Consider the following 13,695-nt stretch of genomic DNA (forward strand, 5'->3'; position numbering starts at 1 on the left):
TCGGGTGCATTCCCGCTAACGGCCCCAATACGACGCTAGCCCAACCTTAATTCACTCTAAATTATGGATCACAAAGATTCATACCGCATGAGACCAGACGAGATGGACTGCATGACATATTTAGCCAGCGACTGCATCTCTCTTGTCACCATTTCATAGTCCTTCTTCGTTTGCGCCATGCCTGTCGTCGGCCCGGAACGGCTGGTCAAACTGCAACAGCAGGGTGATGGTATCCGGAACGTACGTCAAACATCTCTTGTGCGCCCTGAATACTGCTATGGACTAACGTCGACCTCCACTAGATCTGCATCCTTGCACACGTCGTACGTCAAAGTCTGGCTGCACGCAACAAATCATCCCTTCGCTGACGGACCTACAGGACCATGGCAAAACATCGCTGACCGACGCTCTCATCGCTACGAATGGCATCATCTCCCCCAAGTTGGCGGGGAAGATCCGCTATCTCGACTCCAGACCCGATGAGCAGCTCCGCGGGATCACGATGGAGTCTTCTGCCATCTCGCTGTACTTCTCTCTGCTCCGCAGGTCCGCTCCTGATGCTCAGCCCGAGCAAAAAGAGTTCCTCATCAACTTGATCGATTCGCCCGGTCACATCGACTTCAGCTCCGAGGTCTCGACTGCTTCGCGACTGTGTGACGGTGCCGTTGTCCTGGTTGATGCCGTCGAGGGGGTGTGCTCGCAGACGGTCACTGTACTGCGCCAGACGTGGACCGAAAAGCTCAAGCCCATCCTCGTCATCAACAAGATGGATCGTCTCATCACCGAGCTGAAGCTGAGCCCGAGCGAGGCCTATACGCATCTGAGTAAGCTGCTCGAGCAGGTCAACGCCGTCATGGGCAGCTTCGCATTGGGAGAGCGGATGGAAGACGATCTGCGGTGGCGAGAGCGCATCGATGAGAAACTGACTGCCGCCGCCGTAGCCAAAGGGCAAGATCAGGCCGATAGTCTCGACGGCGCTCCCAGAGGCAGAGTCAGCAGCATTGTGCAAGACGAAGAAGGCGTGGTGACCAGTGGGACGCCGGCAGAGTACGAGGAAAAGGACGACGACGACATCTACTTCGAGCCCGAGCGCAACAACGTCATCTTCAGCTCCGCCATCGATGGCTGGGCCTTTACCCCTCGACAGTTTGCCGGCCTGTACGAGAAGAAACTGGGCATCAAGCGGCGCGTGCTCGAGAGGGTGCTGTGGGGTGATTTCTACTTAGACCCCAAGACCAAACGCGTGCTGGGGTCGAAACATCTCAAAGGGCGGCATCTCAAACCAATGTTTGTACAACTGGTCCTCGAAAACATCTGGGCAGTCTACGAGGCAACGATGGGTGGCTCCAACCACAAGGGCGACCCAGACCTTCTGCAGAAGATCACCAAGAGCCTCAACATCAACATTCCCGCTCATATCATGCGCTCAAAGGATCCCAAGGCCATCCTGAGCGCCGTGTTTGCCGCATGGCTCCCTCTATCCACTGCTCTGCTTGTGTCGGTCGTCGAGCAACTGCCCTCCCCAGCGGCAGCGCAAGAGCTCCGCATGCCCTTGCTTCTCGATGCCTCTCCCGGCGCAGAGCACATCGATGCCAAAATTAGCGCTGCAGTAACACACTCCACCCAGACAATTGGCGAGCCGGTCGTTGCCTACGTGAGCAAGATGGTCTCTATCCCGGAGAGCGAACTGCCGGCCAACAAACGGAGAGGTGGCATGCTCAGCGCTGAAGAGGCCCGAGAACTTGGGCGGAAGAAGCGGGCGGAGATCGCGAGAGCTCAAGCGCAAGTCAACGGGGACTCTGACGTAGGTTCCCTGACCGAGGCTTTGAGCGCCGCCGCTATTGGCGAAGACGAGGTCGCCGACGATACGAATGGTGAGACGCAGAAGGACGATCCCGAGCACCTGATCGGTTTCGCGCGGCTGCTGTCGGGGACGCTCACCGTTGGAGATGAAGTGTACGTGCTGCCTCCTAAATACACCCCGGCAAGACCGCATGCCGCGCCAGAACCCAAAAAGGTGACAGTCACCGCCCTGTATCTGTTGATGGGTCGGAGCCTTGAAACGTTGCACTCTGTACCTGCTGGAAATGTCGTGGGCATTGCAGGATTGGAAGGCGCGATTCTCAAGTCCGCAACGATTTGCTCGCAATTAACAGGCGCTCCCAATCTGTCATCCACCAGCGCGATTTCGACAAATGCGCCCATCGTCCGCGTGGCTCTAGAGCCCGTCTTCCCCGGCGACCTGGACAGAATGATTCGAGGGTTGAAAATGCTACAACAAGCAGACCCCGCAGTGATGTACGAGCAGCTCGAGAGTGGCGAACACGTCATTCTCACGGCTGGCGAACTACACTTGGAACGATGTCTGAAGGATCTCCGCGAGCGCTTCGCCAGATGCGAGATTCAGGCCGGACGTGCGATCGTGCCATATCGAGAGGGCATCGTTCGAGCAGAAGAAATGAACCCGCCCAAGGATCCCGCTCTCGGGAGAGGTCGAGTGGAGAACCTCACAACGAGCAAACAGGTGACGATCCGACTCCGGGTAAGACCTTTGCCAGCTCCAGTCACAGAGTTCTTGATCAAGCATGCCGGCGCGGTGAAGCGGCTGTATTCGGAGCGGAAAGCACAGGAAGAGGAGCGAAGTGTTCCCACCGGCGAGACTGACCCTACAACGGAGGAATTTGCGGTGCAAGATGCTGACGCCGAGGATGTGACGGGCGACGCTGGCCACGCTCTTACCTTGACTGAATTCCGAAAGGAACTCTCGGATGTGTTTGCGGAAGAGACAGCTGAGAGGGAGGTGTGGAAAGATGTAGTCGACCGGATATGCTCTTTTGGACCTCGCAGGGTTGGTCCGAACATCTTGATTGACGCTACTAAGCATGCCGTCTGCGGAAGATTGTAAGTCTTGCCGTGCGTTTGAGCTACGATTATCCAGCTAATACTTGCCACCTTAGTCTTCAAGAGGAGCATCTGACCGGCCAGGAAAACGGGCAGACGGACAAGCACTTGTCCGCCCTCGCCGACAAGGCCACCTACGCATTCCAGCTTGCTACTTATCAAGGCCCGCTTTGCAATGAACCAATGCAAGGCGTCGCCGTCTTCCTCGAGGACATCACCACGAACGTTGCGGAGGGAGAGGCCAGTCAGAACATTGGAAGACTGACCGGGGAGATCATCCGGACCACGCGAGACTCCATCCATCAGGCCTTCCTGGACTGGTCTCCACGGATATTACTCGCCATGTACAGCTGCGAGATCCAAGCGTCAGCGGAGGTCCTTGGAAAGGTCTATTCCGTCATCACGAGGAGGCGAGGCCGGATTGTGTCGGAGTCGCTACTAGAACCGTCAACCAACTTCACCATCCTGGCCCTCTTGCCGGTGGCGGAGTCATTTGGCTTCTCGGACGAGATACGCCAACGGACGAGTGGGTTTGCGGCGCCGCAACTGGTGTTTGAGGGATTTGAGATGCTGGACGAAGATCCGTTCTGGGTGCCGACTACGGAGGAAGAGTTGGAGGATCTGGGGGAGAAGGCGGACAAGGAGAATGTAGCGAAGCGATATGTGGAAGCTGTTCGGGAGAGGAAGGGGCTGTTTGTGAGGAAGAAGGTGGTGGAGAATGCGGAAAAGCAGAAGACGCTGAAGAGATAGGAGGATGAGGTAGTCGAATGGAGGCTGACCATCTCATGCTCGTGGCCTGTGGAACATGCTTCCGTTGCTTCGCCATTCTCCCAACAGCACTGACGTTTCGGTCTTGACGTCTTCGACGATGGCGTCGACTCTACACGCCGCCATGCCAGTCAGCAGCTGTGTGTCTAAGAAGAGAAGGGACCCAGAAGCACATACTTGATGTCGTTTCTGTCGTAGCCAAACGGGTCCTCGAGCTGAACACCAATGGCTTCAATTCCGTAGAGCGTAAAAGTACTGACATGATCAGCTCAGGTGCACTTTGGCAAAGTAGCATTCACGTCAGAGATGGAGGAGACATACACAACAACCACCATGAGAATGGTCCACCAGCCCATCGTGCGCACCAAGGCGAATGGCAGCACGCAGCCAAAGATGGCTAACACTTGTTTCATGTGGATGAGCAACGCGACGGGCAAAGGGGTGAGGTGGATGGTCTCCATGCTGCCGTACGCCGAGACGAGGGTGTTGAGCTGGACGGATAGCTGGCTGGCTTGCGGGCCATGGAACCAGCCTCTGTCATGCCCGCGCTTGATGTATCCCTCGACCTGGATACTCAGCTGCATCAAGAGGCCGAGACCTTGGTCTTCGAAACTCTTTGTGCCCGGGGGAAGCAATTGGCCATACTCAGATTTGGCCGTCGACTCACTCTCACGCCGCATCCGGTCCATCTCCGTCTGCGGGAGCAGTAGCGGCATGGTCGAGCCCCATTCGGCGCGGAGGTGGTTCTTGGCGGCGTAGATCATGGCGAGGAGTAGGCGCACCGTGCGTTCCGTATCGGCCTTCTCGGCGTCGGTGGGCGGCGACTTTTCGTCGTAGGAGCAGGTCAAGAAGGAGCGGGTCAGGTTGCGGATGCACGTCACCACGGTCGTGAGATACTGGTTGCCTTGCCAGAAGCGGTCATAAGAGGTCTGGTTACGGAAGACCAGCATCAGCCCGACGACGATGGAGAGCGATGGGATGGTGGAGCTGGGGAGGGCAAGGTGCCCATCGCGGATGATATCGAGATAGACTACGACTGCGGCAAAGACGGCGTGGAAGAGGACGGGGCCGGCGATGGTGCGGTGGATGGCGCCCTTGATGAAGCGCAGCGCGAGTGGCCATCGGCGAGGCTTCTTGCGGCTGGAGTTGTAGAGGGGAAAGGTCGGGGCCGGGAGGGGCACGTTGTCGGCGTAAGGCATGGCGATTCCGCGCGTCCGCACGCGTCTACAGCAGTTACATTATTTGCTGGTGAGTGAAGTCGAGTTTACGGACGTGAATGTTGTGGAATTTCCTTTCTTGGCCTCGCGACGTCACACCGTTTCACATCTCGCTTGCACCACTCAACCTCACCCCACACTCGTCGCATTTCATCTTTTGACGCACTCTCGCGCATCACCCAGACAGCCCCTCGATGCCCCGGCAATGCCTCCCAAACGCAAGCAGCCGGCGGTGAGCGCATCGGCCGCCAAACCAGCGACGAAGCGACGGTCCAAACTCGCCAAAGAGAACAACATCACAGCCGAGGAAGAGGGCGAGATTCAAGATGCCTTTGACCTGTTCGCAGCCCGGAGCGCAGAAGCCAAGGCGAAAGAGAATGTAATTGCCACCAACGACGTGCGCCGCTGCCTCATTGCCCTCAACGTCCCGCCGACCGACCAGGCGGAGTTGCAGGAGATCATCGAGACCGTCGACCCCGATGCATCCGGCTGGGTGGCCTACGAGACCTTTGTGGCCGTGGCGGCGCTCAAATTGCACGCGAAGCACGACGACCCTGACGCGGTGAATGAGGAGGTTGCGACGGCGTATCGGCTGTTCACCAAGGGCCAGGACAGGGAGATCAATCTGAACGATTTGCGCCGCGTGGCCAAGGAATTGCGGGAGGATGTACCGGAGAATGTGATGAAGGACATGATCCGGGAGGCTACGGCTGGCGGACTGGGAGGAGTGAGCATGGAGGATTTTGAAGGGGTCATGAGACGCGCTGGCGTGTTTGGATGAGGGGCAACATATGATGGGGTGCAAGGGCACGCCGTCTTTCGTCGGTCTCTGCTTGGTCCTGCATCCTACACACTTACAACACGGCCAACCACTTCTACCGCTTCGGATACCAGATTTATCATTCAGCCGGGCTCTACGAAGAGGTACGAAGCTGGGCCTTGACATGGCTGTCAGCTTCGCCGCCACCAAACAGCCCCTAGCTGCTACCGGTTGCCAAAGTCAATTGCGCAGAAAAGCCTCCAGGGCAGGAGACGCGAGCATGCATCTGCCCACCCGATCGTGGAGCAAGCAGCTCGTCTGGCGCACCAGCATTGGACGCTGCGTAGACATTCATAGCACACGATAGGGGAAATTTCAAGAACAATGGAGTGTGACTTGATAACGCTCATTTGAAGATGCAATCGCTAATGCCGCATTAGCCGCCTATGCATGAGGACAGCTATGCCGGTGGTCGGAGTCGTGTGTTGTCTGCACGCGAAATGATGCCGAGAGCACAAAGCCAGATTCCAGCCGCGCCTACGCAACATCCATAGCTTCGTCACCCCCTCCACCCCTCTTCTCGGTCTTCACCCACTCCACAAACTCGTCAATGACACTCGGCCAGCTGCTCTCCTCCGTCCAAAAGCCCAGCGTTTCATCCTTCATCGTCTGCTCGGCAAAGGTCAAGGTCTGCCGCCACAGATCCTTGTTGACTGCCTTGTTCCACTTCTCCTTTTGGAACTCAAGCCACCACTCCAACCACGGACTGGTTCTTGTGCGCCATGCGAAGCCCTGCGACGAGAAGAGCAGCGACCAAAACTCGGCGGCGACGTCCTGGGAGAGGGATTTTTGATTGTTGGAGAGGCCGAGGACGAAGGCGTGGTTGTAGACGTTGCGGAAGATGTCGGGATCGGCGGAGAGTTGTGAGCGTCGCTGGATGACGACGTTGCGGATCTTGGGCAGAGTGTCGCAGCTTGTCTCCAAGCAGCCATCGACGAAGCCTTCGCGCGTGATTTTGCCGAGAGCGGGCGACTGGACGAGCTCGGAGAAGATGAAGGCGCTAATGTCTTCCACGCCGATGGTCATCTCGCCCAGCATCTTCGATGTGCCTTCAATGTTGATCTCATCCGGATCGTTCTTGGGATCATCGCGGTATTTGTCGAAGAGTTTGTTGGCGTTGGCGTGCACTGGATTCGGAGCGCCATTGGATGCGTTGGAGAAGAATCTGGAGGTCAAAGACGGGTTAGCATGATAATCGGGCTGCAACGTCAAGCAAGGCACGGGTAAAGGGGAAGTGCAAGGGGTTGAAGCTATCTAATCGGAGGCGGCATTCGTGGGACCGAGGCCGCGACGTACCCCTCCAGGGCCTCCCTCTCTCTGTAACCGGCCAAGTCGACGAGGAATTTTTTGACAAAGGGGTCGAGATTCGGCACATTGGCCAACCAAGCCTCGCGGATGTAAGCCACGCCATAATTTGGGATGATCATGACTTCCAGGAGCGAGTCATTGGCAGTTCGGTCGACATTAAGAATGTGGTGGGTTTCCATCAAGAAGGCAAAGGCTTGTTGCGTGACGCTAGGGCGCAGGGGCTGCTCGTCCTCATCGAACATGGGGCCTTCGAAGTCCATGGCAGCGGCGGTTGTAGTGTGCCTCGAGAATGATCGACGCCCCGGGTGGAGCAGCAGACCAGGAGTTGATGACGGGAAGGGTGAGAGTGATGATGTGTTGCGGTATGATGTGATGTGCAGAGGAGGCGGAGGTGAAGTTCGTTGAGTGCCCACCACTTTCCACTTCTTTTCCCATTGCCACTTTCCATAATTCACTTGGTGCAAGAGGGGAGGGCCAAGCAAAGCAAGAGCAGAGCAGAGCAAAGGAAAGCCAGACTTACGCATTAATGGCGGCGCCGACATTCCAGTTGTGCTGTTTGAGCAGTTTCGAGGCAGCGTTCTTGTCGGACTGCGTGACTTGGGTGAACTCGGCGAGCGCGCTCTTCTGCGCGCTGCTGTAGGATGGGGGCATGTCGGCTTCCCGGAGTGTCAGTCAGTGCGGTGGGGCAGATTGTAGGCGGCCTGCTATCGGTGACGAGGCATGTGTGTCGCGGATGGAGGAGATGTCGATGATGGATGAGTGGATGGATGGATGGATGCGAAGGCGAAGGGGTGGTGGTGCGACGGCGTGCACCATGCGCGAGAGGGTGAGGTGAGTGACGTTGGCGGGGCATGGATTGGCGATGGACGGAGGATTAATAAAACGGGCGCCAAGAGCGCGCAACTTACCGGCAGTCTCCCCCCCGCTTTTCCTCACCTTACTCCTGGCTGTGTCGACATCGTCGCCGTGCTCAGCACGTCGTTTCGCCATCTTCGCCTGTGCCGCTGCTTCGCTGCACGCTGGCTCACTGCAGAACAGCGATGTATTCCCGCCAAGTCTGTGGCGGTGGCGGCATGCGAGAAGGGGGTAGAGGAGGGAAGGCGCGACTCAAGGTGAGAGGGGGAAGGAACGAGAAAGGCAACCGTCGGGCACGGACAACGACGCCATTCACTGCTGATGCATCAGGTGTAATGCAATGCAATGCTCCGTTGATCAAGCTCGAGTGAATGCCGTTCACGCCCCGTCGCAGGACTGTCCGTCTTGCTCATCTATCACAGATGCAAACTACCCGATCTGCTTGGGCTCATGTGCCACCACAAGAACGCGGCACTTCCGCCATCATCACATCACCTTCTCCCACCGCTCACTCCCCCAGCGGCATGCTCTCCACCGCCTCCACCAGCCCCCGGAAGTTGTCCGCCTGCAGTTCCGCATACTTCACCCGCTCCTGCGCCCAGTCCTGGTGCAGGCGCGACACGCGGTATTGCGTGTGTTGGAAGTACAGCAACTCGTCCCGCACGCACTCCTTGATGAACACCCCGCGCGCATGTTGCTCCACGATGGATTGCTTGTCCTGTGCCGCCTCTGTCAGCCTCTGCCCACCGCTCTTGCACTCTCCCCACTGCCGCTCGCACTTACATTGATAATGGCATTCTCCACCTTTTCCGCTTCTCCAGCCTTCGCCGCCGGCCCTTTGGCCTTGATGCCTTGCAACTTCTGCTCGTTTGCCTGGATCTTGCGTTCCAGCTGCGGGATGTTGTCCCTTGCTAACCGGTCCCGCCGATCGAACATGTCTCGCATGCTCACCAGGCTGTCCCTCATCGCCTTCAGATCCTCCAGCAATCCCTCGTCCCACGCGCGCGCCTCATCCTCGTGTAGCGCCTGCGACGTGCTCAGGTGCTTGGCCGTGCCCTTCATGCCCTCGTTCAGGAGAGGTACGTCATTCGTATCAATCGCATACGTATCCGCGCTCGACTCGCTCACACTGGTGAGACTTTGGCTGAACCGTGCATACTCGGATGCAATCACTTCCTTTCGCTTGCTCAGCCGCTCGACCAGATTGCATAATCCAATGTAGAGCTCTGCCGACCTCCGCACCCCAGCACGCACTGTGTCAAACGTGTCATGCAGGTTTTGGGGAAGCGAGTCTTCCAGCGCCGGGGGCAGAGTTTTGCCAATAAACTCTTCCTGCACCGAGATGGTCGCTTGTTTGCGCCACACAGCAAGCTCCTGTGTACTGTCAGTATGCCGCAGACCAACGGTAAGGGTCAGGGGATCTTGCATCTACCGTAGGCACAGTCAGGAACATCACCACCAATTGCTCCTCCCTCAAGATTGGATGCCGCACCAATGCGTTTGCAAATCTTGCCAAACCCCGTCTGCGCTTCTCCAAGAATGACGAGTCCGCGGCTAGATGGTTACCGTTGATTTGTACACGCTTCGGCGGGAGTAGTGGAAGCTGGCGGAAGGGATACCGCTTGTGCAGGCAGTCTAGGAGCCAGACGAAATCGCTGTACCGCCGGATCACCTTGCTGTTCCGACGAACCGAGGCGACTTCGTAATTCCGGTGCTGAAACAGGAACATGCCCTCCTTCTCGTCCAAGATGTTCACCGTCACCACCTCCTCTGCCCCTTTACTTGCCGCCCGTGGAGGTACCGCACGATGGGGTGCGGTGGGGGCATTGTCGCCATCGCCGAATCCTCCCGCGCTTCCTCCCACGGCCGAGCTTCCCAGCCCGCCTTCGGCGCCGAACGACCCGGGCCCGCCCCATGCCGCACTTTCGCTGTTGCCCGATGGGGCGGAGTTGTACGTACCTGTGGGAGTGGAATCCGACGGTTCGGCTGCGTGGGTGGTGAAGCTGCTGGTTGTACGCTGGCCGCCGGCAGATCCCACTCCGTTGAGGTGTCCATGGCCTTTGTGCATTTCCGGGCTCGCCCACGGATCGTTTTCGCCAAATGCAGCGCCGAAGGAGGGCTTTCTCGGCGTGCCTCGGTGTCGTTCCGGGGAGGCCTGGGCGCCGGACTGAGCCGGGGAGTGTGAAGAAGGCGCGGGCTGTGTGGGTTTTGGTGTTGGTAGGGAGGGCAGGGGCAGCTTTCGACGTCTTTCATCCACTGCATCCAAACTCAACTCTTCCCCCTCTTGTGCGAGGCCGATCAAGGCCAGCGTGACGTTGAATTCATCTCTTCCCAACGTCGCGCTCTCGCCGCGACTCGATACGACGTCCCAGATCTGATTCTGCGCGCTCCCACTAATTCCACAATCAGACAGAAGCTGTTTCGTATGAGCAGCAGAGATACTGCCACCGGCTTGCAGGCGATCGAAAGAATCGACGTAGAGCTCGGGGACATCAGCATTGGCCAAGAGCGACTTGACTAAGCTCCGCCTGCCCGTGCTCTTCTTGGGGGTGAAGCCCCATGGCGAGCTAGCATCCACGGGGGCGGTGCTGTCGTCGCCGAACATGGAGGAGCTGGTATTGGTCTTCGCTGCCGCATCGTCATCGAACAGGGAGGATTTGGGGCGGGCGGGCGAGTCGGGCTCGTCGCCGAACAGAGACATCGGAAGGGAGGGACGTTTGCAGACGGGATGAAGAAGAGCGGGCGGAGATTGTCCAATGGCAGGCGGGTGGTTGGTGATGGCGAGTGCAGGTGTAAGGTGAGACGGTCGGTCAGGAAAGCAGCCTCGAAGCCGCACAGCTTCCGAAGGCATCGCGAGTCATGTCGTAAGGCCCACTGGGGTTTGATTGGTTGGCGCCGTCCGCGTGCCGCGTGGAAACGTCACCCTCTCGCGCTCTTTCACCATCAAATCTTCCGTTCGCTCACATCCTTTCCATCGCCGTACATGGCATGGCTGACCAGCCGGAGATTTACCCTTCGGATGTGGTGGGGATGATTGCACCATGAGCTCTGGCGCCCATGCCTCCAGATCCTGCATCTTTGTCGCGAAACATTCGTGCCTGCAAACGAGCTGGTGGCGCTGAAACCCACACTCCTGCAACACTCTATCTGATTGCAGGACTGAAGCCTGTCTATTCAGAACGAAAGACATGGCTGAAGTAAGGTATGTCGCAGGTATACGAGGGACAACTGGGCCTCCTTCACCACCGCGTTTGTTTCTTTCATAGCTTCATATATTCGTTGCCCTTCTTCTTCTTGCAGTCCTTATCTTTCTCTCTTCCACGCGGCCGGGCTCTGGCATTCCATTTGCAATACTACTACCTCCTTTTGAGTTGCCTCCCTTGTTGTGCTCACTCTACGCACATCATGAGAACCACACTCCTCCTTGGAGTGGCATGCCTTCTGTCAAATGCCGCCACCCAGCAGTTCGTCATGTACACCCCCGGCGGCGACGACACTTCTGTTGAGCGTGCCGACCCCATCGTGTCTCCGGGCAATATCAGCCAGCATGTACATCAGATCTTCGGAAGCAATGCATTCGCCCCGGAAGTGAGCTATGAATCGCTGCAGAAGGCCGATTGCACCACCGTGGCCGACGCCTCCAACCAAGGCAATGCCGCCGACAACAGCATCTACTGGCACCCCGCGCTATACATGGAAGCATCGAATGGAACGGGCTACATCCGTGTGCCCACCAACGGCCACAAACTCTACTACAAGAACGCCGGGACTGGCACGCCACGCGATCCCTTCGAGTTTCCTCACGGCTTTCGCATGCTTGCCGGCGATCCATTCCTACGCGCCGCGCATCCCAACCTCCAGCGCCAAAACATCACGCAATGGATCTGCCACCAAGCAGTCGGGATGAATCAAGGAACGAGCGGAGGCTTTCCCACTGGCGTCACTAATTGCCCGAATGTCGATGGCTTCAATGGCGCCATCCACTTCCCACACTGCTGGAACGGCGGGGATTTTGACCCTGCCGATCCCACCGCCCATGTCATTTACCCTTCCGGCGACATCGAAAACGGCGCGTGTCCACCATCGCATCCCACTCGGCTGCCTCACATCTTCATTGAGAACACGTTCAATCTCGATGCCGTCTACGATGCCGTCAAGCCAGATTCCTTCGTTCTTTCACAAGGTGATGCTTCTGGCTATGGTTGGCACTTCGACTTCTTTTCAGGCTGGAAGGACGGCGCCATCCCTGCCTTGCTGGCGCAATGTCCGCAAGGCAGCTACGGGAATGAAGACATCGGCACCTGCCCCAACTTCGAACCGCGGAGCACCCCGGCGAGCGAGTGCAAGTTGAACACGTTCTTCCGCGAGAACGTCAACAGTCCCGGTAAGAATCTTCCGGGATGCAATCCGATTGTGGACACCAACCCAGCACCTCAGTATGTCCCCGCGCCCCGCGGCGTATCCTCGACACACTGCACTCTCGTTGCGAATGGTGCATCGTCGGGAAATCCACCCGCAAAGTCAAGTCGGACTAGGGGCTCAAAGCACTCTAAGACGGCCACAGCAAAGCGGTCTAAGACGTCCATAGCGAAAACTCGAACCGAATCATGAATGGTTCACGAGGAGGCTGCTTACTATGCAGTGGCAGGAGGTTGTGGGTCTCTACTAGTAACAAAGCTCATCGTTTCAATGGCAAGACATTTCACGAGTCAGCAGAAGACAGTTCAGGCTGATGCCGACCACTTGTCGAGCTAGGCTGGCCGTCAACCTGAGTATAGCACAGGTGCCGAGTCCCAATGAAGGACGGTGTTCGAACTCCATACTGTAGTCTTTCGGGTAGAGGACGCCGTCGAATATGGTTCGATTAGGATGAGGTTTTCTGGACATCGCTACCTAACTGAAGGGAGTTCAAAGCCAGGGGCTTTCGGCAAACGACCTAAAGGGGATTCCTGTATACAAGGCAGCCATCGGCAGGATGGCCGGAAGAGGAATAAGCATGAGGAAGACCAGTTCAAGCGTCCGAGTCGAGGAGGTTTGGAGGGTGCGATCGGCGCCAACACGCGAGTGCCGGAATCCGACATGGTGAAAAGGGCAGGTGGGTATGCGGAGGCAGCCTCGTGGCGCCGGCAAAAGCGGGCGGCACGCTGCAGGTGACAGGAATGAGTCGCGTTGGCGCAGAACTCTCACTGCCATGAGGCTGGGAGTGGACGAAGAAGGCGTCGGACTATGGGCGCAGGCTAAAGAGCATGGTGGACCGGGCTAGACCCGACGCGAGGCTCCACTTGTCACTCTTCCCGCCCCCGGAGACACATTGCTGCATCGGGGTTGACGGCCGGCGCCGAGAGATCCGAGAGCAAGAGAATCACTGCCGGAGCAGTCGCGAGTCTTCTAGACCAGGGCTGGAAGGGAATGTCGAGCCTGGAAGATCTTCCGGAGCTCTTCTACAGATGCAGCGCTGAATCTTATTATACGACGCTACCGTGCTGCGTGGCTGGCCAGACCGCCGGCGGCTCTAGCGGCACGACGGCAAAGTGTCTAAGCGAGGCCGTGTCAGGCTGAGAGTGTGCGGAGGTGTGGCTGCGAAGGCTCGCTCGGCGGTGCGTCTCCCGACAGCCGCACAGCCAGGCAAGCATTCATCCACCTCCCCGTGCCCGCCATGGCACTCCGGCAGACATGGATCAAGAACGCCGCACGCCTCAACCTGCCGCCAACCCCATTGCCGTGACGAGGTGGCTCAAGCCGGGCAGATGCCGGCAGTGATCACGCACTGTACTGTAGACACTCCAACCGAACCCTACTCGCCACCGCGGCACACATCTTCACTCG

The 13,695-nt window shown here is 57.9% G+C and overlaps 6 protein-coding genes across 6 annotated transcripts; 3 read left to right on the top strand and 3 right to left on the bottom strand.

Annotated features, from left to right (window-relative positions):
• Positions 1-98: 98 nt before the first annotated feature.
• Positions 99-4,013, top strand: BDY17DRAFT_291018 (P-loop containing nucleoside triphosphate hydrolase protein). The gene is made up of 4 exons (XM_033732597.1): positions 99-240; positions 303-323; positions 380-2,901; positions 2,958-4,013. Exons 1-4 carry the CDS (start codon positions 178-180, stop codon positions 3,649-3,651), a joined length of 3,300 nt encoding a protein of 1,099 aa, XP_033592749.1. The 5' UTR covers positions 99-177; the 3' UTR covers positions 3,652-4,013.
• BDY17DRAFT_315105 (Bestrophin/UPF0187) lies at positions 3,685-4,868 on the bottom strand (the record flags this gene model as incomplete). Its single annotated transcript, XM_033735881.1, has 3 exons — positions 3,685-3,781; positions 3,847-3,924; positions 3,991-4,868. 3 exons carry the CDS (start codon positions 4,866-4,868, stop codon positions 3,685-3,687), a joined length of 1,053 nt encoding a protein of 350 aa, XP_033592750.1.
• An 82-nt stretch (positions 4,869-4,950) lies between these two features.
• Positions 4,951-6,036, top strand: BDY17DRAFT_343114 (EF hand superfamily Ca2+-modulated protein). Its single transcript, XM_033738034.1, has one exon. It carries the CDS (start codon positions 5,092-5,094, stop codon positions 5,665-5,667), a length of 576 nt encoding a protein of 191 aa, XP_033592751.1. The 5' UTR covers positions 4,951-5,091; the 3' UTR covers positions 5,668-6,036.
• Positions 6,037-6,183: 147 nt separating this feature from the next.
• Positions 6,184-7,665, bottom strand: BDY17DRAFT_245796 (Cullin binding-domain-containing protein; the record flags this gene model as incomplete). The annotated part of the gene is made up of 2 exons (XM_033730664.1): positions 6,184-6,871; positions 7,535-7,665. 2 exons carry the CDS (start codon positions 7,663-7,665, stop codon positions 6,184-6,186), a joined length of 819 nt encoding a protein of 272 aa, XP_033592752.1.
• A 712-nt stretch (positions 7,666-8,377) lies between these two features.
• On the bottom strand, positions 8,378-10,570 carry BDY17DRAFT_315108 (uncharacterized protein; the record flags this gene model as incomplete). The annotated part of the gene is made up of 3 exons (XM_033735882.1): positions 8,378-8,587; positions 8,653-9,243; positions 9,302-10,570. 3 exons carry the CDS (start codon positions 10,568-10,570, stop codon positions 8,378-8,380), a joined length of 2,070 nt encoding a protein of 689 aa, XP_033592753.1.
• Positions 10,571-11,096: 526 nt separating this feature from the next.
• BDY17DRAFT_291026 (uncharacterized protein) lies at positions 11,097-12,700 on the top strand. The gene has a single exon (XM_033732598.1). The coding sequence runs from the start codon at positions 11,275-11,277 to the stop codon at positions 12,478-12,480; it is 1,206 nt and encodes a 401-aa protein (XP_033592754.1). The 5' UTR covers positions 11,097-11,274; the 3' UTR covers positions 12,481-12,700.
• The last annotated feature ends 995 nt before the right edge of the window (positions 12,701-13,695 follow it).

The sequence above is a fragment of the Neohortaea acidophila genome, assembly GCF_010093505.1.
Source record: "Neohortaea acidophila strain CBS 113389 unplaced genomic scaffold BDY17scaffold_2, whole genome shotgun sequence".
Taxonomy (NCBI): domain Eukaryota; kingdom Fungi; phylum Ascomycota; class Dothideomycetes; order Mycosphaerellales; family Teratosphaeriaceae; genus Neohortaea; species Neohortaea acidophila.

Excerpts from the sequence above, each read along its gene's own strand:
- BDY17DRAFT_291018 (XM_033732597.1), top strand. The coding sequence starts at position 178 with ATGCCTGTCGTCGGCCCGGAACGGCTGGTCAAACTGCAACAGCAGGGT. Across the intron at positions 241-302 it reads AGGGTGATGGTATCCGGAAC|ATCTGCATCCTTGCACACGT; the intron begins GTACGTCAAACA and ends GACCTCCACTAG. Across the intron at positions 2,902-2,957 it reads CATGCCGTCTGCGGAAGATT|TCTTCAAGAGGAGCATCTGA; the intron begins GTAAGTCTTGCC and ends TTGCCACCTTAG.
- BDY17DRAFT_343114 (XM_033738034.1), top strand. The coding sequence starts at position 5,092 with ATGCCTCCCAAACGCAAGCAGCCGGCGGTGAGCGCATCGGCCGCCAAA.
- BDY17DRAFT_291026 (XM_033732598.1), top strand. The coding sequence starts at position 11,275 with ATGAGAACCACACTCCTCCTTGGAGTGGCATGCCTTCTGTCAAATGCC.